Source organism: Alosa alosa, chromosome 1 (genome assembly GCF_017589495.1).
Source record: "Alosa alosa isolate M-15738 ecotype Scorff River chromosome 1, AALO_Geno_1.1, whole genome shotgun sequence".
Lineage (NCBI taxonomy): Eukaryota > Metazoa > Chordata > Actinopteri > Clupeiformes > Clupeidae > Alosa > Alosa alosa.
This window is the reverse complement of record NC_063189.1, coordinates 19990658-20018184: the sequence shown is the minus strand read 5'-3', so window position 1 is coordinate 20018184 and position 27527 is coordinate 19990658. Positions and strand designations below refer to the sequence as shown.

Sequence of the window (27527 nt, the reverse complement as noted above, 5' to 3'; positions counted from 1 at the left end):
TTATAATGTAACAATTACTTGCAAAACTTTGAGATATATCCAATGTTGCATTCAATCCCCCCACACAATAATGTTTAACTTAAAAATAAAAAAACTAAATATGCTTCCTTGTGCATTTTGCATTAGAAAACACAGAGTAGGCCTACTGCAAACTGTCAAATTGACAACGTGACAGACTACTGATGTTTCCATTGGCATGAATACATGTTTCCTTTTGAGACATAAACTAAGCATGATTCGAGATTCGAGAAATGCACCAAAGCGACTGAAAACAACTGTAAGTGCCCAAATAAAAAGGCAACACAGCGCCATCTGCTGCTGCTCTACTTTCACTTTCCCACTTTACATTTAAGCGTACTGTGTTCGTCTCCTTTTGCATTCTCATCTTGGCACTTTAAACGCACGGCACGACGAAACATGTAAATATATATATAATGGGAGAAGAAAAGGCAAAGGTCGGCATCTTCATTTGATTGTTTTAATTATTGTCATTTCATTTCTGCCAGCTTTTGCCTCCCATTCTCGTCGTTCCTCCCACCCGAATGGGTTGAGCGCCCCACAGCGTTTATGACCAATGAAAAAGTAGGAGTGCCGAATTGAGTGATTTGATTGGTAAACCTCGCACTAAGGAGACCGACAAAACAACACTGAACACGGATTAAAAGGCTGGGTCTCTCCCTCTTGCGAGCGCATTATAGGCTGCATGTCCGCTCAGCGAATATTGGGAAGACGAAAATTTCCGTACGTGGCCGGATGTGACATTCAGTAGGGATATTTTAGATACTGACGATTTTCCTAACTTCATCTGTCGCGAAAATATGGTCGTCCCAGGACCTGATCATATAGAGGAGCGAGAGAGGGTTTATCCTCCGCCGGAGGAACTGAAAGCGGATGCGCATGTCCCTGACTTCAGCTCATACCTCGCACTGTACAAAAAGTCCATCGAGGAACCCGAAGGTATGTCATTGCATACGCGCTAATGTAAATAGTTGCATGGCTTACATTATTGCAATATGTGTCTGTGCGTTTGTCTGCTGCTTCTGTGAGTGGGTCTATCTCTTATGATGGTCATGAGATCGGCCAAAATTCTGAAACCATGTGAATGCCCCGCAGAGTTCTGGGGAAATGTAGCAGACGAGTTTTACTGGGACAGCCGGCCAACTGCAGGGCATCCGATCCTGCAATACAACTTTGATGTCACCAAAGGCAATGTTTTCGTCAAATTCATGGAGGGGGCAAAGACCAACTTGTGCTACAACGTCTTGGACAGAAATGTATTGGAGAGAAACTTCGGAGACAGAGTGGCCTACCACTGGTGAGATTGCACCCTCCACCATGAAAATAAAACAACACATATTAGCAAATTATGGCTGCATTGCATGCATATTTTGCATCTCAACTTCATGACACCTGTGCTCAGCAAACACAGCGGCCACAGACATGTCATTTGAAAGATGTAGGTTAGCCCCCTGTATATCAGATGCAAAAAGCCAGGATACAAGCTGGCATCACAAAAAAAGAGCTCCATATTGCCTGTGCCCCTGTAATACAAATTTAAAATTGTGTAAATGATTATATAATTGAGCTCTATGACTGTGTGTGTAGAGGGTAGGTATTCTCAAGTCAAAGTCAATTGTGCAACTCCGCATTGTGACATTTGCTCTTTCACAAGTATTTGACGAGAGTCCCACTTAGAGTTGGTAAAGTTTGCGAGAGGCCCCAGCATAGAAATGCTACCTGTATTATGTGTTATTCCATCTCAGTGCATATAGTACACATCCATTGCATAAGATGCTGGTATGAAGTTCCTCCAAACTTGCACTTAAAATGCTTGGTTGATTACACCACAGGTCTGTAAGAATATCTTGGTTACCCCACACAACTTTTCACAATCTTATCAAGATTAGACTGTACTCATAGAGACTGCAGACCTAAACCCATATAGGTGGTGAGCCTGGATCGTTGCTGGATGGCCCATATGGTCTGGAGCAGAGTTGGGCCATATAATCTGCCCCAAAAAAAGGTGTCATGTATCTGTGAGGGGAACATGGCTCAACTGTGTGTGGCAGTCTATGTGTGTACAGTCTAATCTTGATGAGATTATGAAAAAGTGTGTGTGTGACTCAACTATGTGTGGCAGTTGAACTACAGTGTCTGAGTTCTGCAAAAGAGAGAGTGAATGCAAACCACAGCAGTGTCAAGTCTCTCCTGTCTGAAGTCAGTTTTGCCTCCTCACACTTCCTGAGTCAGATAAGCCCATGAAACATCTCTCTCTCTCTCTCTCTCTCTCTCTCTCTCTCTCTCTCTCTCTCTCTCATTGTCCTGATAGAAATCATAAGTGGCAAACCACAGTGTTTGTTGGTTGCTAGCCACAGAGGCTGGTCAGATAATATTGTAGTAATCTGAAGCGCAAAAAGCCTTATCTGACATTATTAACACACAGTAGGACAATGGCACCATGACAATCGTTATCTGGCCCCCTGTCAGCTGGCTGATAGCGTGTCTGATAGTGTGTCCCGCTCCACCCCGACAGGTGGAGCGGGACACGCTATCAGACACGCTATCAGCCACGCTATATATGGACCCAACCCCAAACTGGCCCAAGTATGGTACCAGGTCCTTTTCATTCGCAGCCACCATCTAGACTGGAATTGACCGTCCTGATATCTTTTGTGTTCCATCACGTTTCTCACTCATTGCCTAGATAGATAGACAGACAGACACACACACACACACTGTTTCTTATCATGTTGTTAGGCTGCTACTGTAAATGTAATCGGCAGCCTGACTGTCTCAATTCTTACCTACAAACACACCGGCACACCACACACACACTCAAACACACACACACACACACACACACACACACACACACACACACACACACAGTGGAAAAGATGGTGAAATATGCAAGATTGGCCATGTGAGAGTGGACCTGAGAGGTGAGATGTGATCTTATTGGCCTGAGGGTGAGAGTGAGAGTGAGATGTGTCAAGTCAAGTCAAGTCACTTTTATTTATATAGCACATTTAAAAACAACAGGAGTTGACCCAAAGTGCTTTACATGGCAATGAGAGGTTAGGCAACAGTTGAAACATACACAGGTCTGACTAAGAAAATATATAAAAAAAGTAAAAGGAAAATAATATTCCATGAGTAAAATTAAGAGGTAGTACATTAGAAAAAATAAAATTAAAATAAATAATAGTAGTAATAATAATAATAAGATCAGTAGAATAGATCAAGTTAAAAAAAAATATATAATATAAAAATAAGAACATAAAATAAATGGAGTAAAACAGGTAAAATAGAGTAAGCAGGATATATAAATTAAGATAAATAAATAACTAAAAGTAAGTGGTAGATAAAAAAATAAGTAAAAGGTAGAGGGACACACACGCAAGACACAGAGGGCAGAATTAAAGGTTGTTAAAAGCAAGAGAGAAAAGGTGCGTTTTTAGATTAGACTTAAAACTAGCAAGGGTAGTCGAGGACTTAATGTGGGGTGGGAGGGGATTCCATAAGTTTGGGCCAGCCACAGAGAAGGCCCGGTCACCTTTTGTTTTGAGGCGTGTCTTGGGGGACAGTTAAGAGTTGTCTTGAAAATGACCGGCCTCGACCTAGAGGTAGAGTGTGGAGAAAGGATTTCAGCAATGTAGGGGGGTGCTAGGCTTTTGAAAACAAAAGTAAAAATCTTAAAATCAATTCTAAATTTAACAGGAAGCCAGTGCAGCTGAGCCAGGACTGGTGTGATGTGCTCTCTCTTTTTAGTACCAGTAAGCAATCTGGCTGCTGCATTCTGGACCATCTGTAATTTGTGAATGTTAGATTGGGTCAGACCTGTGTATAAGATATTGCAATAATCGAGTCTGGAGGTAATAAAAGCATGTATAAGGGTTTCAAGGTCGTTTTGTGATAAAAAGGACTTGAGATTAGCTATGACTCTGAGTTGATAAAAGCCACTTCGGACCACACTGTTGATTTGTTTATTAAAATTTAGAGAGCTATCCAGCATGACACCAAGATTTCTAACCACGGAGTGCACATTTTTTGAGAGTGGACCAAGAGTACTGCTGAGGCTGGAGACAGAGGAGGGTGGACCAAATATGATTATTTCAGTTTTGCTGTCGTTGAGTTGTAGGAAATTGCAGGCCATCCAAGATTTAATATCAGTGAGGCAGCTATGTAGTTTATTTAGTAAACATGGGGTCTGAGGAGCCACTGGGAGATAGATTTGGGTATCATCAGCGTAGCAGTGGTATTGGATGCCATATTTATCAAAAATGGAACTGAGGGGCAGCATGTATAGAGAGAATCTTATTGGCCTGAGGGTAAGAGTGAGAGTAGGATGTGATCTTATCGGCCTGAGGGTAAGAGTGAGATGTGATCTTATCGGCCTGAGGGTAAGAGTGAGAGTAGGATGTGATCTTATCGGCCTGAGGGTAAGAGTGAGAGTGAGATGTGATCTTATCGGCCTGAGGGTAAGAGTGAGACGTGATCCTATTGGCCTGGGGGTATGCGAGCTGGTCTGGCTTGGCACTCAATGCCATGTTGACTGGCACAGCAGAGGGCAGGAGGTCAGGAGTCCAGTCTAAACTGTCCTTTACTGGCAACAGAGACACCTGGCATCTCTCTCTCTCTCTCTCTCTCTCTCTCTCTCTCTCTCTCTCTCTCACAAGAAGCATGCAACTCATACGCTGGCAACAAATGAGGTGGTTAGAAATTAACTACAGTACAGGCTGCAACGAAGTGCACAGTACAGGCACACACTACAGGCACACACACACACACACACACACACACACACACACACACACACACACACACACACACACACACACACTCTCACATAATTTGCTAAAGTAGATGTTAGAACTAAGTAGTGACTATGTAATGACACTACAGTGGTACTGTGTGCGTGCGTGCGTGTGTGCACATGTGTTTGTGTCTGTGTGTATCTGCATGCGTGTGTTCGCAGGTTTGTGTGTGTGCGCACGCCTACGGATCCAAATAAAAGCTTTTAAAAGTTTAAGAGTGGACAATGTGTTGGAGAACTATAGCAGAGAACGACAAAGAAACCACCTGTCTTCCTTTCTCCCTCTAACTCAAAATGCTTTATTGGCATGACAAGTTCACTCATATTGCCAAAGCAGTTATACAATAAATCTGAACATACACAGATACATACCGATAGATTTACATAAGAATAAAATAAATAGGTAAAATGAAAATAATCATAATAATCATAATAATCAAATGAAAAAAAATATATAGTCTATACATTGTTAAATTGTGTTCTACATCTACATCCAAAAAAACGAGCTCACTTTGAAATAATTTTGAATAATTTTACTCAGGCAGTAGCCTAATTTGGCCTAGTTGCTTCTATGCATGCTGCTTTGTTTAGGCTACTATCAGAGATGGTGTTGCGGAATTGATGTATTCCGATGTTTCACTGAGCAACCCCTCTCACGCACGCACACACACACACTAAAGGTAACAAAAAGTGTAAATTAAGTAGCCTATCGTAGCCTACCAGCATTTTTTCCTCTCCAGTGTGCAATAAGAAAGTAGAATAGGCTACAGTGCAAGTTGACCGTCAGTTGATCTCCCATGTCGCGTCTCGTTGGCCTTGGTAGGCCATAAGCAAATCTGCAACCTATGAGCCCAGCTGCCAGCAATTGGAGGAGGCCTAAATATCTCGTATATGAGACTGTCTGGGTTATTTTGTTATGATATTATATAAACTATAAAACACATAGTCATTGTAGCCTACCATTCAGGGAATAGGCATTTAAAAGAGAGACAGATTATGGAATGATATGATATATGACTCAGAAATGACATCGGGCAATGGCAGTGCGATATGTTCAGAACGTTAAAACTTCTACAAGCTTAATAACATCCACAGCGGAAAAAAGAAGGTAAGAAAAATAGTCGGAAAACTTAGATGTGTAAGGCAAGCAAGCAAGTTTGGCGGTTGTTACTAAAAATGTGAACATGTACGTTGCAGTGTTGTGCGGTGGACTTTCGGAATTAATAGAGTCGTCGTTTGTCTGATCGGCCTGCTGGTATAAAATGAATTGCGCTGTCTGTCTGAAAAAGACGCGCTCTCTTCCCATGCAGTCAAAATGAATGGGAGTCTTCAGAGCAGGCTTGTCATAGTGTCACCCTGACATGACAGTGCGTAAAGTAGCCTATAATGTGAATGACTTGTTATTTTATTAAGGATTTCTTTCTTTTTGCAAAAAATAAAGTACAATAGACATTAATTATTAGTATTATTATGTGCCAAATTGCGTTTTTTATTACAATGATAAAATTGTAGGCTACAGGCCGATGTGCGTTTTATTTGGAGACTGTTTTGCGAGACAGAGACCGAGTTTACTGCTGATATTCTGGGGATAGGCTACAACAGATAGCCAAGGTAGGACTTTAGCCTTTTAATATATTTGCTGCATTGGATCAGTCTTTAGAACAGGCAAGAGCATAGCCTCACGTCAGCAGCGCCCCATCACCCATATAGCCTACATTGAAACAACCAGCGGATGGCGGGCAGGTGAGGTTTTGAAAATTGGTCAAAAAACGTTCGTGCGGATGGATGATGAGTTTTGCTATGCAGTTACGGTTGAAATAATAGCCCATCCGCGCATCTCTAGTGTGTGTGTGTGTGTGTGTGTGTGTGTGTGTGTGTGTGTGTGTGTGTGTGTGTTAATTTGTTGTCCATATAGGTCACTCATTGTCCCTCAGATTGTGACATGTTGATACATATAGGGCAGCTCTCTTTCTCCCTCTATCTCACTCCCCCCCCCTCTCTCTCCCTATATCTCTCTCTCACTCACTCTCCCCCTCTCTCTCTTCTCTCTTTCTCTCCTTCTCTCTATCTCTCTCTCTCATGTCATCTCCTCAACTTGGCCTTTCCTCAGAGACGTGAATAGGCAGGTGTTTTATAATGAAGCTGGCTGGCCGCCACACGTTGACAAATCAAACAGGGAAGCCCTGTGTCCTGTGCAGTCTCCTCATGCCAGCAGCGCTCTGACTGGCATTCCTACTGGCACCTACACCAGTATGGGCCTTGGCTGTGGCACAGGTGAGGATTTCATTAGGTGCCAGCCAGGGATACCAATACGTTTTGTCGACTTGTCAGAGAAAGAAAATACGTCCTGCGAGACATACATTTCCTATAAAGCCTTCAAACTCAGTATTTCCTGGAAGAGATAGATCATGTGTGAAGAGTGTATGGGTCATTCTATGAAAACATGCCATTTTGCATTCAAAAAATCTAATTTTCAAAGTACTGTTTTTAAAATCTTGAAGCACCTATTTGGATGAAGTAGATTCTTACCTCTCAAAAAAACATGCGGTGCCATCTCAGGCTATCTTATTTATTTATTTATTTATTTATTTATTTATTTATTTACTTTAACAAATAGTCAATGGAGGTATGTGTGCTATGTCAACCCTGTTACCAAAAAAAAAAACATATATTATTATAAAATAATATGAGTGCTCTTGTAACTATTCATGAATATTATACAAATAATTATGTGTTACATAAATAATTCTGGTGTTGAACACATTAATTATTCCATTTTAGGATTGACAGTAACAGGGTTGACAGTAACAGGGTTGATGAAATATTGCCATGTGGTGGACACCATGACACCACATGGTGTGCATTCAAGAGAGGTTAAAATGCTGTTAAATATTTACATTTAAATTTTCAATCAAATAATTTTTTAATGCATGATTTTGTGGTAACAGGGTTGACAAAACGAGCTTGTCCCCTTCTGTCAGACAGAGCAAAACCGTAATAAAAGTCATTAAAAGAGAACAACACTTTTCTGGTCTTTTCACCATTAACTTCCTGGAAGTGATGTAACTTTTGGCACAGTTCATTTTCTCCAAAGGGGGTTTTATCCAAAAGTAACAGGGTTGACGACAACATGGGGACACATGTAAAATGTTGATTTTTTCATAATTTTAAAAACATTCCAAATAAAATTGTTTAATGATCAATGAACAAACACTTGAGGCTTTTTGTACATGTATTTATTGTTGTGATAACTTTTTTTATCCTAAATAGCCAGTGATACTAGACAAGTCATACCAAGGGACAAGAATGACCCGTATACCTCTTCCAGAACTTTTAGTGGTCACTAAAATATTTAGTTCTAATGATCTAAGCCTAGTGAGGTTTGAACAGGCTCTCTGCCATAGCACAATGTGGCAAAGTTCATGATGTTTGTGAAACACTCAGACTCAGACTCTAACACACACACACACACACACACACACACACACACACACACACACACACACACACACACACACAGGTCTAGCTGGCTGGATAAACCATTGAGTGGCTTCCAAATACAACAGTATGACTAGACAGAGGACATGTTATCTATTTTATTGGCATTTCCTGCCACCAGAAACTTAGCCTGGTTAGCATGCAGACCTTCTCAATTGTAGTTCAATCAACTTCCAGCAGGGGCGTAACTAGCAGTGAAATTTATGCATTTAACTCTTAACAAATCATTTCAGAAGTGCAGCAATCTCGTAAACAAAGGTTTTACATTTTCGTTTACTCAATTCCAAAGAAACACATATCCATGCAGGATTAGCGATGGTATTTGTGTATCCATGTTTTAGGGACACTGGAAAAGGCCAGATGGACCTGCAGAGCAAATCTCAAATTTGTCAAAAGGTTCGTATGGGTAGAGCACCAGCAACTCTTTTAGTCATTCAGAACAAACAACTGACTGTCCAAACACCTGTTTGTCTACTGCAGGCATTTGTGCAGTGCTTAACCTGGAAAAACTGGATTTAAAAGTCAACTTGATTGAACATCTTATGACTTGTTGTGGACTTGATCCAAAAGAATATTTGACAGGAACAATTTTACATTTGTATATACAGTATAAATGTTCTTTTGTGTATTGTCTTTGTTAGAGGTTAGAGAGACCATTGTGTGATTTGCAGTCTAATGTTAGTTTGTTGTTTTTTGGGTTTTTGGGAACATCACTGAAGAGGTTGTTGTGTGTGTGTGTGTTTGTGTGTGTGTGTGTGTGTGTGTGTGTGTGTGTGTGTGTGTGTGTTTTGTTGCCAGGGAAGGGAACTCAGCGGATCATCAGCAGGACATCACGTACAGCCAGCTGCTCAAGCACGTGTGTCGCTGTGCCAATGTCCTCAGACTCATGGGTACACACACACACACACACGCACACATACATACACACACAGACACGCACAGATATACTCAAACACACACACAAACACACATTGTTTTAAAAAGCAATAAAACATCTAAGTATCAACATAATAAATTTGAACAGCCTTAGATTACAGTGCTGATCATTATAGACTGTAATTATCCTATTGTACACTAGAGAGGAAGAGTTTCAAGGTATCATTAGCATTCTTTGACATGACGTTGTGCTTAATGCATGTGTCTGTTGTGCTTAATGTGTCTGTTGTGCTTAATGCGTCTGTTGTGCTTAATGCATATGTCTGGTGTGCTTAATGATACTGTTGTGCTTAATGCATGTGTCTGTTGTGCTTAATGTGTCTGTTGTGCTTAATGCGTTTGTTGTGTCTGTTGTGCTTAATGCATGTGTCTATTGTGCTTAATGCACGTGTCTGTTGTGCTTAATGTATGTGTCTGTTGTGTTTAATGCATGTGTCTGTTGTGCTTAGTGCGTTTGTTGTGTCTGTTGTGCTTAATGCATGTGTCTGTTGTGCTTAATGCACGTGTCTGTTGTGCTTAATGTATGTGTCTGTTGTGTTTAATGCATGTGTCTGTTGTGCTTAATGCATGTGTCTGTTGTGCTTCAGGCGTGAAGAAGGGCGACCGTGTAGCCATCTACCTTCCCATGGTTCCAGAGCTGGTGTGCTCCATGCTGGCGTGTGCGCGGATCGGGGCGGTTCACTCGGTGGTGGTAAGTGAACAGTGGTGCTCACTGCTGACCAGTCTGTAGTGGGGTTCACCACTTCATCGGATTTCAATTTGATTTCCAATGGTTATGAAAACAACATTATCAAGATTGTTTTTCCACAGTCCACGTTGCAAAGATGCTCTCATTTAGTCTTGAGTTATAAATGCAGTGCACCCCTTTGCCTTACATTTGTAACTCTTGTATAAGGGACTGATCGTTATTTATAACGATCAGTTATAACATTATTTATAACCACCGGAGGGATTTTCAGTGCTTCAGTCAAAAGTTGCATGACCCTCCCTTGCCTGCAAGAACTTTTTCAATGACCCTTCAACAGAATTTCCAAAAAAGACATGACCCTCCCCGCCCGATCATCAATGTCTTCCGCCCGCGCTCCTTTGCGCTATGAATGCACGCTTACATCAGCGTGGTGGCCATTTCAGTAGATTTACTCACTAACATTGTTGTGGAAACACAATAAGCATGGACACTAAATGCACACTTCCTGCATAACTGCATTAGCCTACTTGAAATAAGTTACTCCTCTAGTAAATAGTATTCACATCATATGAAATAAAACAATAATACATTGAGACCATTCAACAAAGCACACTGGGTAATAACAAATTCAACACATGAACTGGTTGCTCTCGACTCGTCTCTAGGCTTCCTCAGTCATTGTAAAGCTGCCGAAGCTGAACATGATCCAAAACTCCATTTCTCAGACGATCGTCAATTTGGGAGCTACCACTCCTTCCTTCTCAAATGACTTGACTGTTTGCACAATTTCACAAATAATCACAGGGACCGAAACATACCTAACATGCCAACTTTTTCCGGGTTTTCTTACGTATTTTAACTTTTCCCCCGCTGTCTTGCCGTTTTAATATTTTCCCGTAGAATATCCCATATACTCTCATAACATTAGTCCTGCCATCTGGCCTGTATCTTTGTTACCCCCTTGCCCTTCAAGCGAAACAGATGTCTTCAAATCATTGTTTTGCTTGCTTGAATGCGAACTTAGAGTGATGTTAACCTATTTAAGTTAACTCATTGAATGCCAAGCTGTTTTCGGAAGCTTTGTCCTAGAGTGCTAGGCAATCTAGACCATTGTTGATGATTTTTGAACAGCCACAGCATATTCTGTGTTATAGCTATGAACACATACAATGGCTCGTTTAAAAGGTGAGACTTTAAGCTCTCAGTGGGTGCAAACCGTGTATTTCTACACGCCTCTGTTCCTGAGAAATCCCAAGCTAAACAGTGGCTAGTTTTCATCAAAATCGCAGTTTTTTTCTAGAAATGGAGATAACGTCTTTCATGAAATATTAAGTGTTGCCTGTAAACTTTCCGGGAAGTTATCAGCGAGACTGCCACCTAGTGATAGACCCACGAAAATGGCCTGGTTTTGAGATGACGTGCATGCGTCACTGATTCGACCCAAAGCGGCAACCAAGTTATGATAAAATGTCCAGATTGTGCGTTTTCATGAGTTTTGGATCGTCATATATTTCATTTCCATTCATCACAGAGTTCCAAAAATCACATACAGTATAAGGTGTGTTAGAGTGTCTAGTTTCGTAATTTAAAAAAAGAGCTAAAAACGTAATATTATGTTTTTGGCACTCAACACATGGGAAGGAAAAACGTAATATTACGTTTTTGGCACTCAATGAGTTAACGGCGTGGTTGTCGTGAGAGCGCGATTCATTGACGCTTGCAGTGTTTGGCTGTATGTCTACGTGCGCACCTGCCTGTATACCATCAGGCTACTCAGCTACGAGTAGACAAAGAATTTCCCGTTTGTATATTCACTCCAAGTTGACCTACCATAACTTACCAACTGTATGGGGGGGGTTTCCTGCCATTAATAAAATTAAAATGAAAACAGTGAAATTAAAATGAAAAACTCGTTTTGCCATTTAATTTTCAAAGTGTCAGTGCAATTATCCTGCCAAATTTAAAAATAAAATGAAATATATACATTTGGCTTTTAATTTTCCTGATAAACACGATACATTTGTGACAAAAATAAAAATAAATTGAAAACGTCTATTTGTCATTTCATTTTCATTACCATCCTGGTATATTACTGCCAAAAATGACAATGAAAATGTTAGTTGGAAAATGAAAATGCAAACTTCACTTTGACTTTGCCTTTTCCTGACAATGCGCACAATGTATGCCAAAATGATAAATAAAATGAAAACTGACACCTGCTTGCGATTTATTTTCCATTTCTCGATTTTCATTTTCATTTTCAAGTTCACAACATGCAAATGAGCTTTATTGTTAATGAGATGTATGTGGGTGGTGCTCTGGTGACGACAAATTAAATGTGCCTACCATGATCATGATTTAGCTTTAGATCAATAAACGCGGTTGGTTGACGGCAAGATGGCAGCCAGATCGGTCCAAGACGAGGCCGTAGCGGCCCTAGAGTCCCCTTGTATCACACGAGGCCGGCCCAGGCAGGATATCCCTGCCGAGACGATTACAGCCTATGTGCAGTTAGGAATGACAGCAACAAAAATCACGAGCCTGCTCAATTCGTCGGAGAGGACAGTACCTAAATCCAAGCTCCTGCATTCTACGCCGTACTGTAATGACAGCGATTAACAAATTGCACTTGTTGCTGGTTACCAATAAATACTATATATTTTTTTGCAAACAACAAAAACAGAAAGGATGGAGACAGCAAAGCTAGAGATGGGCAGGAACAAGGTCAATTGGTAGAAATGCTTGTCAAAACGTTAGGAGCTGGATGTGTGGATGAATGAAGCACAAGTAGGCTTTACTATGTTAAGCATCCACACTGTTTAAAGAAGCCCTATGCAACAATTTTAGCAAAAATTACCTTTATTATGCAGGTTGAGAGTCGTTCTGATGGTTCTACAACACTTTTTGGGTCGTTTGGTGGGTGCGTCGTCTCCCCCTAGTGCTTCTCCGCGGAAAAAACGAATATGCAACTTTCTGGTCCCGGACCGAAGAAATCCGGATGTGACTCGGCGGAAGGCCTTGAAAATGTAGTCAGATTGTAGTTTCTAAGAAGACTGCAAAACGGACTCCGACTTGGCTTTGTTGCTGCTGAAATTGTAAGTAGCCTACCCTTGGGTGAACTTCGTTTTTGTAATGTGGTTTGATAGTCTCTTGAACAATGTGTTTCGACCGTTTTATTGTGAGCCCTGTATGTGTTTAGCTTGGTTTCTTGATGGCTAGCTCGCTAGCTAGTGGGGGTTTAGCACTTGCTACCGAAGCTGCAGGGGGAGCTATGTCGTGAAAAATGCGAGCCAAAATCAGGCGAAAACCCAGAAGGAATAACCAGACTTGCATAGGGCTTCTTTAAAGTTAGGCTACACGGTAAACTAAAAGTAAACCAAAGGTAAATTTAGCCTTTTTAGGGCTGTATAAAGTTGACCAAATGAATATAGGCTGTTAGTCGTGAATAAAGTAGGCTAGACTACTTTGTTGCTCCAACCCTTCCAATGTTAATGGGGACAAATGTTGACATTTTCCCGTATTTTGGGTGAGAAACCCGGGAAATCTCCCTTATTTTCAATGTTCAATGTTGACAGCTATGGAACGAAAGAGAACGTTATATGGCGACAGAAATCAACAATCAAACAATCCACTTTGATTTTTTGCTGTTTTCATGAATACAAAAGTTGGGTGACCCTCCCCTCAACAAAGAATAAAAAGACATGACCCTCCCCTATTTTCCTCCGGTGGCCCCTTCAATAAATAACGAACAGTCCCTAATAAAATGTTTTCGTACGGCCTTGTAGTGTGTGTGTGTGTGTGTGTGTGTGTGTGTGTGTGTGTGTGTGTGTGTGTGTGTGTGTATGTGTTATTGTGTGTGTGTGTGTTATTGTGTGGGTTGTGTATTATCACAGCTGATCAACCTGCAGTGAGTCTGCTGCTGTGTGTGTGTGTGTGTGTGTGTGTGTGGTGTGTGTGTCATTGTGCTTGTATGGGGGTGTTTTTGTGTGTGTGTCCACATGTGAGAACATCCTGTTGGTCTGTTTATGTGTATTTTTTTAATATTTGTGTGTGTGTGTGTGTGTGTATATAAGTATACTCTTATGATCCCGTGAGGGAAATTTGGTCTCTGCATTTTTCCCAATCCATGAATTAGTGAAACACACTCAGCACACAGTGAACACACGCTAATCCCGGTGCAGTGAGCGGCCTGCAACAACAGCGGCACTCGGGGAGCAGTGAGGGGTTAGGTGCCTTGCTCAAGGGCACTTCAGCCATGCCTACTGGTCGGGGTTCAAACCGGCAACCCTCCGGTTTCAAGTCCGAAGCGCTAACCAGTAGGCCACAGCTGCCCACCTGTGTGTGTGCTAGTATGAGCTGGATGGCAGCAGTGTAGTGTAAATACAGTGGTAAGTAAGTGTGTCAGTGGCCCAGTTTCCCCATCTGCAGGAATCTCAGAGAATGTCCTACAGGCACTCAGGGTCAGCTCCCTGGGCCTGCTGCAGTCCATTTTTATACATTTCGGCCTTCTACTGTTGCTATCACTCTCTCTCTCCCTCCCCCTCTCTCTTCCTCTTTCTCTCTCCCTCTCCCTTTCTCTTTCCCTCTTTCTCTCTCTCTCTCTCTGTCTGTCCCTCTACTGTACCTCCCCCTCTCTCGTTCTCTTGAGAGAGTTTGGTTCCCCCATGACAAGGACAAGCATTCTTCAGCCTTTAACAAGCTCAGGCACTAGCAGAAGACAGATTTAGGTTTTGCTTAAGTTTTGAAAGAGAGAGAGAGGGTGTGTGTGTGTGTGTGCAAGAGAGAGGAATGGAATTGTGTGTGTGTGTGTGTGTGTGTTTGTGTGTGTGTGTGTAAGAGAGAGAGAGGTCTCCCCCTCAGGTCTGTAGCTGGCCTGTTCTAGTTTGCTCTGGGCTCTTGGCTGTGTGCTGGTTGGCCCCAGCGTGGGCTGCTCAGACAGGAGCTGTGTTGCCAGGGACCATTTTAGACACAGCTGTTTGCCCCACACCATCTACAGCAGTGCTGGGTTTAAATATACCCCCCCACGCTGGGTTCAATCCGAGGTGAGGTTTGTGATTGGGCACTCCTCCACCCGGGGACCTATTTCTGTCCCCTCTGAAAATACCCTGTGCTTGACCTCATTACCATAGCGTGATTGTTGTACTGCACGGTCACTTTGGTGAGTCACTTAAGTTTGGTAGCAGGAGTGGAAGGGAACTTGATCTATCTGCCACTTTCATATGTTCCCGAACATAGTCTTTATGAGTATGCACTATAAGTATGAACGTAGTCTTTATGAGTATGCACTATGAGTATGAATGTAGTCTTTATGAGTATGAACATAGTATTTATGAGTATGCACTATGAGTATGATCTATGCTCTATGAGTATGAACATAGTCTTTATGAGTATACACTATGAGTATGAACGTAGTCTTTATGAGTATGCTCTATGAGTATGAATGTAGTCTTTATAAGTATGCACTATGAGTATGATCTATGCTCTATGAGTATGAACGTAGTCTCTATGAGTATGAACGTATTCTTTATGAGTATGCTCTATGAGTATGCTCTATGAGTATGCTCTATGAGTATGAATGTAGTCTCTATGAGTATGAACATATTCTTTGTGTGTGTGTGTATATAAGTACTCACCCTAACGTACCCACGAGAAGTTAAAGTTTTAAAGACAGCATTGTCCTAGAACAGCAATAGTGATTAAAAAAGATGTTTGATGAGAGCTTGAGATGAGAACAGATCAGATAAACGTTATTATCCCCAGGTTTTGGCAATAGTGCCGCTCACTGCTGCTTTCAATTAATACATCAGATCAATAAGTATGCATGCTGTGCATACGATGACTATGGTGGCTATTACAACACAATGACTACAGTAAATCAATCAGGGAGCCACAAGGTCAAATTTGGACTGCTACGTGTCTCAGACAATGGAGGCTAGCTTGGCCTGAAGTCTGGTGACATGATGCTAATGTACCCCATGAAGAAGCTGGAGGTGTGTGATATGTACTCAGTTGTTGTGCATGTTAGTGAAAGATGAGTACATTCAGTGGTGTAGTCTACTATGCAGTATACCCACTTAAAAAGCATCACCATCTCAGTATACCCACTTAAAATAAGCAAGGATACATTTGGGGTTGATCACAGTATACCCACTACAGCTAACTACTACATTACAGTATATACACTACAGTTAACTAGATTACACCACTGGGTACATTAGAAGCTTAAAGCCAGACTGTGATGAGTAATCAGTTGGCTAGAATTCAAGAGAACGTTTAAGTTCATGGTTTGGTCGCATGTGAAAGAGAGAGAGAGAGAGGGAGAGCAAGAGAGAGAGTGTCTATGTGTTTGTGTGTGTGTCTCTCTCCCTCTCTCTCTGTGTGTGTGTGTGATGAAGGGTGAAACCCAGTAAGAAGTGTGTATATATTACTTCCTGAACCAGATTTCCCTGACACCTAATTGGCTAGTGTCTAAAAGCCACAATATCACACTAACCAGTTTACAGAATATAATAGATTGGCTTACTTATACTTTTGATTGATTTGTTGTGTGCATGCACAAAACAGTTCTGTTCTTTGATCGGCTGACATCTCACATGTGCTGATTGGCTGGTTTCTGTGTCAGTTTGCAGGTTTCTCGGCCGACTCCCTGTGTGAGAGGATCCTGGACGCCCAGTGCAGTGTCCTTGTGACTGCAGGTAATCAGTCCGCTAAACAGAGGCCTCATATACAGTAGCCTCATCAGTCAGCTAAACAGAGGCCACATATAGCCTCATCAGTCAGCTAAACAGAAACTTCATATAGCCTCATCAGTCAGCTAAACAGAAGCCTTTAAAAGGATGTACATGTCAAGTTATATGAAAAGTAAAGTTATAAAGAAATATATGAACACATAGGAATAGAACCACTGGCAGGAGATTCCCTGATGAAGAGGCAAAGGTACCTGTGGAACATAACTCTCTGCATAAGATCTGATATAGCCTACTCATACTAGAATGGAAGTCTAGAGGCTCTCTGCATAAGAGCTGGTATAGCCTACTCATACTAGAATGGAAGTCTAGAGGCTCTCTGCATAAGAGCTGGTATAGCCTACTCATACTAGAATGGAAGTCTAGAGGCTCTCTGCATAAGATCTGATATAGCCTACTCATACTAGAATGGAAGTCTAGAGGGTCTCTGCATAAGAGCTGGTATAGCCTACTCATACTAGAATGGAAGTCTAGAGGCTCTCTGCATAAGAGCTGGTATAGCCTACTCATACTAGAATGGAAGTCTAGAGGCTCTCTGCATAAGAGCTGGTATAGCCTACTCATACTAGAATGGCGGAACAAGTGAAGTAAAGGAGGTGAGGGAGAAACTAGACTAGGTAATACAATGGTAATGGATTGGGTAAATTGTTGAGTTTGGTAAATTACTGATAGTTGAATTATGAAGAGAGCCATTTCTATTTCAATATTTCTATACCGTCCTTAATGAATATGAGGCCCATTCCATCGAGAGTTGTGATATATATTCTATCGTGGGACATGGGTTTCTCGACATTGCCTCTTGCAGTCTCTGTCAGGTGTTGTCTCGGTGAGAAAGTAAAGGCTTGTTTACTCAGCTGAGCATCGGGTGCGCTGGAGGCCAACCGAACCTGATTGTCTGTGTACTGCATATTGACTTAGCGCCTGATAGCGGGTGCTTATGCAAGTGTTAAGTGCATTTGTGTGCTGATATGCATCTGCGACACCCAGCAGCAGCAGTGCGGCTCTGTGTCCACAGGTGATGAGGAGAGAGCTTTACTTACGTAAGAGTCGAGCTCAGAGAGTGTCCAGGGCAGTGTCCTTTAGTGTTCCCTCTGTCCCTCTCTCCTCTCTCTTTAGCATTCCCTCTCTCCTCTCTCTTTAGCGTTCCCTCTCTCCCTCTCCCTCTCTCCCCTCCTTTTAGCTTCCCTCTCTCCCTCTCTCTTTAGTGTTCCCTCTCTCCCTCTCTCTTTAGCGTTCCCTCTCTCCCCCTCCTTTTAGTGTTCCCTCTCCCTCTCTCCCTCTCTCCTCTCTCTTTAGCGTTCCCTCTCTCCAGCGTTCCCTCTCTCCCTCTCTCCCTCTCTCCTCTCTCTTTAGCGTTCCCTCTCTCTCCAGCGTTCCCTCTCTCCCTCTCTCCCTCTCTCCTCTCTCTTTAGCGTTCCCTCTCTCTCCAGCGTTCCCTCTCTCCCTCTCTCTTTAGCATTCCCTCTCTCCCTCTCTCTTTAGTGTTCCCTCTCTCTCCTCTCCCTTTAGCGTTTCCACTCTCCCTTTAGCGCTCCCTCTCTCCCTCTCCCTTTAGCGTTCCCTCTCTCCCTCTCTCCTCTCTCTTTAGCGTTCCCTCTCTCCCTCTCCCTCTCTCCCTCTCCCTTTAGCGTTCCCTCTCTCCCTCTCTTCTCTCTTTAGCATTCCCTCTCTCCTCTCTTTAGCGTTCCCTCTCTCCCTCCCCCTTTAGCGTTCCCTCTCTCCCTCTCCCCTCTCCCTTTAGCGTTCCTTCTCCCCTCTCCCTTTAGCGTTCCTTCTCCCCCTCTCCCTTTAGCGTTCCTTCTCTCCCCTCTCCCTTTAGCGTTCCTTCTCCCCCTCTCCCCCTCTCCCTTTAGCGTTCCTTCTCTCCCTCTCCCTTTAGCGTTCCCTCTCTCCTTCTCCCTCTCTCCTCTCCAGCGTTCCCTTCACCACTAAGAGCCTAAAAACAATCAGTAAAATCTTAAACTGAACTCTAAAATGGACAGGGGGCCTGTAAGTAAAAGTAATATATGAAAGTAAGTAACCCCCCCCCTTCTCTCTCTCTCTCTGCCCTATAGATGGTGTGTACAGAGGAGATAAGCTGATCAATTTGAAGCAGATTGCAAATGAGGCTCTGGAACGCTGTAGAGAAAAGTAAGTTCCTGATAAATCCAAGTTCTCTTTATACTGTATACACACACACACACACACACACACATACACACACAGACACACACACGCGACACGCGCACACACACACACACACACACACACACGTACACACACACACGCACGCGCACACACACATGCGTACACACACACACACACACACACACACATACATACGCACGCACACACACACACACACATACACACGCACACACACACACACACATACATACGCACACACACACACACATACATACGCACGCACACACACACACACACACATACATACGCACGCGCACACACACACACACACTCACACACACGCACGTGCACACACACACACACACATTCTCCCTTTCATACACATGTACTGTATGCGATCACACACACACTCAAACAAACACATATCTTGTAGGTGAGACAGTTATTTTGTTGCCTCTCACCGTTTATCTGCATTGAGTTGCCTGGTAACACAAACTCATGCCCAATTAGTCTGCATGTCCTTGTCACCATAGTGACGCATGGCAACAATCATAGCCAGCCAATCACAGAGATGAAACCTTAGTTCAATTGAGCTTTATTGGCATGACAAAAATAAAATTTGTATTGCCAAAGCATACATGTACGTACTAGTAGTAGTGCGTAAAGACAAAAAACAAAACATCATGCATCATACATTACTGCAACGACAATGTGTGTGTGTGTATGTGATGGTGTGGATGGGAATGCATGTGTGTGTGTGTGTGTGTGTGTGTGTGTGTGTGTGTGTGTGTGTGTTTTGACTTTTTTGTGTGCTTCCTTTTGTTTATGGCAAGCATCTATATATCTTGCTGTGAATTGCTTACTCTCTCTCTCTCTCTCTCTCTCTCTCTCTCTCTCTCTCTCCAGGGGCTCCTCCACAGTTCAGAAGTGTGTGGTGGTGAGACACTATGCCCTTAGGACAAATACAGGAGAGGCCTCCAACAAACTGCAGGTAGGCCCTGTGTGTGTGTATACAGTAAGTGTTTGTATGAAAGGCACATTATGGACATTATGTTATGATGTAATATGGCTGTAATTTCACTCTTCGTGCATGTGTATACACTGACAGTGTATGTGTGTGTTTGTATGTACACTATGTCTACACTTTGCATGTGTGTGTCCAACCTGTGTGTGTTCCTGCCCTCTCCCTCTGCTCCAGACACCATGGGACGCGGCGGTTGACGTGTGGTGGGACGAGGCCCTGGACGGTGTGTGCGACGAGTGTGAGCCCGAGTGGCTGGAAGCAGAGGACCCGCTCTTCATCCTCTACACCAGCGGCTCCACTGGCAAACCCAAGGTACAGTATGCCATGCCGCCTAGACCCCCGAAGCCGCCGTCACGTGCCGCTATTTGCGCCGCCATTTGCGCCATTTAGAGTTTCAGCCGCAGCCAGCCAATAATTTTGTAAGCCAAATTAAGCCGCCACCTGATAAACTTTGGCTGAGCTAGCTAACTATTTGCATCAAATAAATAAATCACATAGAGACATACACACACAAAAAATAAACGATAAGCGACATCTATTTCCTACTGAATTCACCCAGAGCCATATAAAGATATCTTTATACGGCTCTGGATTCACCCATAGACAGTCTTGTTCTCGTTGCTACGACACACAGGACTCACAGTGAATTGACGACCAATTAAAATTGCACGTTTTCCGTATAGAAGAAGCAATGCATTTTTTTCTTAAATGGTGGAAAGAAACAAATAAGGTCATTTTAATCTCACTTCTCACATACTTTCCTAATTCCTACGTAGGCCTACTCAAACTTTTGTTAGATCTTCAGGGCCTGGTTTCACAAACACCTATTTGAACCAAATATTCTGGAATGGAGGGATTTGCAGCATTGAACGCGATATTACTGCAGTAACATTCCACCGTTTCCAGAGATTGCTGCGTTGCTAGTTCACGATGCAAGCTTCAGTGTACATTGAAGTGAAATGCGCAGTTGTCCAACATAATATAACAGTGTGTGCTTATATTAACTACAAAGTTGAACAGTAAATTATATGTCATAGATATATGCATAACGTTACTCTGTGAAGTTTGACAAGTGTGCATCTATTCTTACACTGCAGCAGGGACATTATTACTTGAAATTGTTTAGTAGCCTACAGATAACAAAATAAATACAAAATTTCTATAAAGGCATTTGCATAGACGACACCTTGCACTTCTCCTCTTTTTCCTCTAGGGGGTGGTGCACACTGTGGCTGGCTACATGCTGTACACGGCTCTCACCTTCAAGTATGTGTTTGACTACCACTTTGATGATGTCTACTGGTGCACGGCAGACATTGGCTGGATCACAGGCCACTCCTACATCACCTACGGCCCACTGGCCAATGGGGCAACAAGTGTGCTGGTGAGTCCAGCTGTCAGTCACCTAAACATCCTGGTCACATGACTGGAGAACTTCCTGTAAGCAGTTGAAATGTGGTGATGAGGGAATATAAAATCTGTGTGTTTCTTGTCCCTGTGTGTGTGTGTGTGTGTGTGTATGTGTGTGTGTGTGTGTGTGTGTGTGTGATCCTCAGTTTGAGGGCATTCCTGTGTACCCTCATGTGGGCCGGTTCTGGGAGGTGATTGAGAAGTACCGCGTATCCAAGTTCTACACGGCCCCCACTGCCATACGCTTGCTGATGAAGTATGGCCGAGAGCCCCTGCTCAAGTGAGACACAAGCACAAACACACACACACACACACACACACACACAGCATACACAGAAAACACACTGACACACACACACACACACACAGACTCTTAGAGGTGACGTATAAAGACAGTGAATCACACTGGTTGACTTTGATAGCCATCTGCTGGCCATAAGAAGGAATTGTAGGAGCTGCATGCAGAGTGCTGCCATTGAGCCGCTTGTGCCTCTGTGCTGCATGCTCAGATCAGTGAGCCCCAGTGAGAAGAACTGTCCCATCTGTGATAAGTGTGTGTATTGTAGTGTGTTGAGAGTGTGTGTAGTGTGTGAGTGTTGAGAGTGTGTGTAGTGTGTTGAGGTGTGTGTAGTGTGTTGAGAGTGTGTAGAGTGTTGAGAGTGTGTGTAGTGTGTTGAGAGTGTGTGTAGTGTGTAGAGAGTGTGTGTAGTGTGTTGAGAGTGTGTAGAGTGTGTTGAGAGTGTGTAGAATGTGGAGAGTGTGTGTAGTGTGTTGAGTGTGTAGTGTGTTGAGAGTGTGTGTAGTGTGTTGAGAGTGTGTAGTGTGTTGAGAGTGTGTAGAGTGTTGAGAGTGTGTGTAGTGTGTTGAGAGTGTGTGTAGTGTGTAGAGAGTGTGTGTAGTGTGTTGAGAGTGTGTAGAGTGTGTTGAGAGTGTGTAGAATGTGGAGAGTGTGTGTAGTGTGTTGAGTGTGTGTAGTGTATTGAGAGTGTGTGTAGTGTGTTTAGAGTGTGTTTAGTGTGTTGAGAGTGTGTGTAGTGTGTTGAGAGTGTGTGTAGTTTATTAAGAGTGTGTGTAGTGTGTTTGATAGAGAGATGTCCAACACAACCATTCTGCTGTGCTGTCTGAAGGATAATCTCTTGAGGGTTGCCACTGCTTTGCGACCTACTGACCTATAATCTTTAACCTCTAACCTCTGACCCCTGTGTGCAGGTATGACCTGTCGAGCCTGCGGGTTCTGGGCACGGTGGGCGAGCCCATTAACCCTGAGGCCTGGCACTGGTACCATGAGGTGGTGGGGCAAGGACGGTGTCCCATAGTGGACACTTTCTGGCAGACGGAGACGGTAAGAGTTAGTCATCATGGTCACCCATACAACACACACACACACACACACACACACACACACACACACACACACACACACACTGAGTAATCTTCCTTCTTGTGTCTTGTGTGTCTCTGTAGGGGGGCCATGTTCTGACTCCACTGCCTGCAGCCACTGCACTGAAGCCCGGCTCAGCTGTAAGCTCCACACCCAGTCACCCCACCCCAGGACACCCACTGGCCCCCAGCACACCCAGTCTATATACCCCCAGCCCCACTGGCCCCCAGCACACCCAGTCTATACCCCCCAGCCCCACTGGCCCCCAGCACACCCAGTCCATACCCCCAGCCCCACTGGCCCCCCAGGTCTATTCCATATCACAGCACACCCAGTCTATTATATTACTGTATCTGAGTTTCATGCACATCTGCTCTTTCTGCGCTGTAATGGAATATACATTCTACATAATATTCCACTTAGCTCTCTGTCACATCTCACTCCATTGAACAATGTAATTATGCTAAAATATGATCTAGGGTTCCTTCCTATCAAAAGGCCCATGCAATACTGTCAGTTCAGAGAACGTTGATGTGGAATGGGAACTATGTGCGATGGACTACATCTCACTATATAATCTGGACCCATATTATGCAACCGGAGTGATGCAAAAAGTAATCCTGATAATCCGACGTGCCTATGTAAAGTCCTGCTCTAATCCTACACCTGCTTGTCTGTGTGTGTGTGTGTGTGTGTGTGTGTGTTGGGTGTTTGTGAGTGGTTCTTTATGTTGTGTATGTACATGGATTGTATGTACATGTGTGTGTGTGTGCGTGTGTGTGTATGTGTGTTTCAGACCCTGCCGTTCTTTGGTGTCCAACCCTCCATTATGAGTGAGTTGGGAGAGGAGCTGGAGGGAGAGGCAGAGGGCTACCTGGTGAGGACACACACACACACACACACACACACATACAAACAGCATCCGCTCTGAAACACAGCAACCAGCTCTGAAGCACTTATCCAGTCGCCTCTGTAACACACATGGCTCTGATCTGCTCTAATACACAGCACAGGTCCAGTAGCCAGTCTGAAACGCACTGTTGGCCCCATACCATTTCTACAACCCTACTATTCACATACCTGAGTATGTGCCTTGTGGCCAAATCAACCATAGAGCACACACTGGTGAAGGATCCACACACATAATGGAGTATATAAGTTACTAAACCATACAGTAACTGGGAGAGGTCTACATTGATTGATTGATTGATTGATCGGGTGTTGCAGGTGTTCCGTAGCCCCTGGCCTGGCATCATGAGAACCGTGTACGGGAACCAGGAGAGGTTTGAGACCACCTATTTTAAGAAGTTTCCCGGGTTCTATGTGACCGGAGACGGTGAGTAAGGAACCTCTGTGTCTCCCTGGTGTTATGTAGCCTGGCCCTGCCACCTAGTATCTCCACTCCGCTTCATCTCACTGAGGTAATAGTCTGCCTCCTCCCAATAGCCCGTTCCCAATTGTCCGCCCAGGCCAAGAGAGGGCTGTGAGAGAGAGAGAGAGAGAGAGAGAGAGAGAGAGAGAGAGAGAGAGAATTATACCAGTGTCTCACCAGTGACACTAAACTTAGGATTTGCCAGCAACATAACAATGCTGTTCTGGGAGACGTTCTGGCGACAAATTAATTTGTACAACCAAACCCCTCAATAATGCCTGAATGGTGTGGAGTGTGCATTACAGAAGAGAACAGGAAGTGTGCACTGTGCATGCGGTGGAGAGCTGACTCACGCTACTATGCCCACAGGTTGCAGAAGGGACAAAGACGGCTATTACTGGATCACGGGCAGGATTGATGACATGCTGAACGTGTCTGGTAAGAGTCCCTCACACTACAAGGACAGGCAAACGGCCCTGCCCTCTGGTGGGGGATTCTCTCACATGCAATAATAGGCTGACCACACACTTACATGTGTAAATACGGACACAGAAGAACAGATCTGGGTTTTTACACACTGTATATATGAAATTTCTCACAGACATGATCACATACAGTACGCATTGTCTTTGACGCTCTCTACCATCTCTTCTTTCCCCCTCTCTCTCTCTCTCTCTCTCTCTCTCTCTCTCTCTCTCTCTCTCTCTCTCTCTCTCTCTCTCTCTCTCTCCTCTCTCTCTCTCTCTCTCTCCCTCTATCTCTCTCTCCCTCTCTCTCTCCCTCTATCTCTCTCTCTCTCTCTCTCTCTCTCTCTCTCTCCCTCTATCTCTCTCTCTTTTCCTTCCCTTCTCCGTCAGGTCACCTGTTGAGTACTGCTGAGGTGGAGTCGGCGCTGACTGAGCACGACTCTGTTGCCGAGGCAGCCGTGGTGAGCCGGCCGCACGCCGTCAAGGGGGAGTGTCTGTACTGCTTCATCACACTCAAGGACAGCACCGAGTTCACACACACACTCAAGGATGAGCTTAAGAAACAGGGTACAGCACACATATAAACATGCACTTACACATGCATATATACTGTACACACACACACACACACACATATATACACATACAGAGGTGCTGTTACATAATACCCATAACTGTAATACACACTTACCATCACATCTCCATTCAGCATGTACACACAGTATCTCACACAGCTCTGAGAGACCTCAAGATACCCTTCAGCTTGCGGCATGCTTAACATGCATGTGTGTGTGTGTGTGTGTGTGTGTGTGTGTGTATGTGTGTGTGTGTTATAGTGAGAGAAAAGATCGGGCCCATTGCCACACCTGACTTCATCCAGAATGCCCCTGGGCTGCCAAAGACACGCTCAGGTAAGCTCTCAGAGTTATATTTTGTTTGTTACCGTGTGAACCCGTTGTCCATGCTGATGGCTTGTGACAACCCGTAACTTGTAAAATGGCGTCACTTCCTCGTAAGAAGCGTTCCGGTATGCATTTATGTTCACAGTGAGTCAGAGAGCATGGTATTCACCTCGAGTAACGTAGCATTGTCTATAGCAACACAGCAACGTTAGCCACTTTTAGCAACACCAACGATTAAACAACACATTCCACAATATTCCACAAACAACAAGACAATGTAACACATACCCTTGAGGCATTGGAATGTGTACAAGTAATTGAAATGGGCATTCACATTTGCTAAGCAATAAAAAGAAGAGTAAAATAGCACAGCTACTTAACACAAACAATGTTTGTGTGCCGTTTTTTTGTACCGTAAGTTTGCGTTTTTCAGACAACTTACTTGGCGTAAGACAAGTACAATGGACAGGATCAGGATCACACAATTATCTTTGGATGTTTTGAGCCAAGATGTCTGCCATCCTCATGCAGTTCCTATAGTGAGGGAAACACCGACAATAACGGTGTGTGATATTGGACATTGGAGCCGTAATGGCATTGGGTTTTTATCCTCTGCAGGTAAAATCATGCGACGGGTCCTCCGTCAGATCGCCCGTAACGAGAAGGACCTGGGTGACCTCTCCACGCTGGCTGACCCCAAGGTCGTGGAGGTGCTCTTCAGCCAGAGGTGCGAGGCAGCTGCCTGAGAGGATGGGACCCAAGCTTCTCTCTCCTGATGCTTTGGATGAACTAGGACCTCCATGCCCCCTGTGCTGACCCCTGCCCACACACACACACACACACACACACACACACACACACACACTGGACCCCAGTGAACCTGGAAAATCCTGATAGTGGGGGGTGGGTAAAAAGTGGACTCCCAGCCTTCAGAACTGAGACAGATGAAGGGAATGGGGGTGGGGGGGGGTGACTCAGAGTGACCCTCCCTGATCTGTCCACCAAATATACTCTCTTTCTTGGACAATTGATAAGACAAATCATCAATCAGTTACAGAACCTTAGGTGGACTTTCAGCAGTGCACATGTACATGTCGGTGTATGTGTGTGTGGGTGAAAGAGGGAAAAGAAAGAGCATTTAGCTACAACAAGCTCTCTCACTCACTCACTCACTCACACACACACACACACACACACACACACACACACACACACACACACACACACACGCACACAGTTGTATTTCCACCCAATATGGACATTGATGCCAGTTTGCTTATTCTCGTCGACCTCTAGTGATCTAATTGTTGCTGACTGGTAGCTTTGGGTTGCTTTCTCTTTGGGGTTTGTTTGCTTGAGACAGAGCAGCAGTCAAGGTACATATATTTTCTGAAATCTTTGTATTTTCTATTTTCTATAGATTTATTTTCTATAGATTTATAGATTTTCTATTTTCTATAGATTTAATGTCTTGAATTTCCCCTTGGGGATAAATAAAGTATCTATCTATCTATCTATCTATCTATCTATCTATCTAGATTCATCAGGTGTATGCATTCATAGAAATTACTGTAAACTGTGTGAAGCAGCCTTCTCTGATCTCACTCTGGCTGAGTGAGGCAATGCAGCTTTGTGAAAGTAGAGCAATAATACCCCTGTTCAACTGCGGCTCCCCCACACTACACAACAAATCACATAGGATACCGTACACAACTGACCCACAGCACAGGTCTGTGCTTCCAGACATAGCTTTTTGCTCATGCTGAAATGGCCTCATGGAAACTGAGAACCTCAGCCATGTGCAAACACATTGTGCTACGGCCATCAGAATTGAAAAGAGAGTGTCCTTCAGAGAAACTTCTGAGAAAAAGCAGCCCAAGTTGTGATTGTGACGGATTCAGACACGCCACATCAAAACTAAACCTTTTTGTAGAAGAATTAGATCCAGATGAGAGTTGGAGGAGAGAGTGGGACTTGTGATTTCACTCGTAATGGCAGGTGCATCTTAACTGCCATGTTACTTGTATGGTGTACATCTACTGTGTCTGAGGCACGAAAGGCCTTTGTAAAAGAAGGTGCTCCTTTTAGATATGTTTCTGTTTTATGTTGTAACAATTTGTAAACCTTTATGAATAAAGAGCGACCATGTGGTGGATTGGA

The 27527-nt window shown here is 43.6% G+C and overlaps 1 protein-coding gene across 2 annotated transcripts; it reads left to right on the top strand.

Moving 5' to 3' along the window:
• Nucleotides 1-644: 644 nt before the first annotated feature.
• acss2l (acyl-CoA synthetase short chain family member 2 like) lies at nucleotides 645-27527 on the top strand. Of its 2 annotated transcripts, XM_048260335.1 has the most exons (19): nucleotides 645-957; nucleotides 1114-1315; nucleotides 9113-9204; nucleotides 9838-9941; nucleotides 16561-16633; nucleotides 18739-18814; nucleotides 19718-19802; nucleotides 20010-20147; nucleotides 21049-21219; nucleotides 21392-21525; nucleotides 22455-22587; nucleotides 22710-22766; nucleotides 23423-23503; nucleotides 23635-23751; nucleotides 23854-23962; nucleotides 24368-24436; nucleotides 24856-25032; nucleotides 25302-25376; nucleotides 25986-27527. In XM_048260335.1, the coding sequence occupies exons 1-19, from the start codon at nucleotides 819-821 to the stop codon at nucleotides 26111-26113; spliced, it is 2160 nt and encodes a 719-aa protein (XP_048116292.1). In that variant the 5' UTR covers nucleotides 645-818; the 3' UTR covers nucleotides 26114-27527. The 2 variants fall into 2 exon arrangements, with proteins under 2 accessions (XP_048116292.1, XP_048116300.1); XM_048260343.1 differs by lacking the exon at nucleotides 23635-23751.

Bases quoted from the DNA above. Each gene is read 5' to 3' on its own strand.
- acss2l (XM_048260335.1), top strand. From the start codon at position 819: ATGGTCGTCCCAGGACCTGATCATATAGAGGAGCGAGAGAGGGTTTAT. The intron at 18,815-19,717 runs GTAAGTTCCTGA...CTCTCTCTCCAG, and splicing joins CTGGAACGCTGTAGAGAAAA to GGGCTCCTCCACAGTTCAGA. The intron at 21,526-22,454 runs GTGAGACACAAG...CCCTGTGTGCAG, and splicing joins GGCCGAGAGCCCCTGCTCAA to GTATGACCTGTCGAGCCTGC.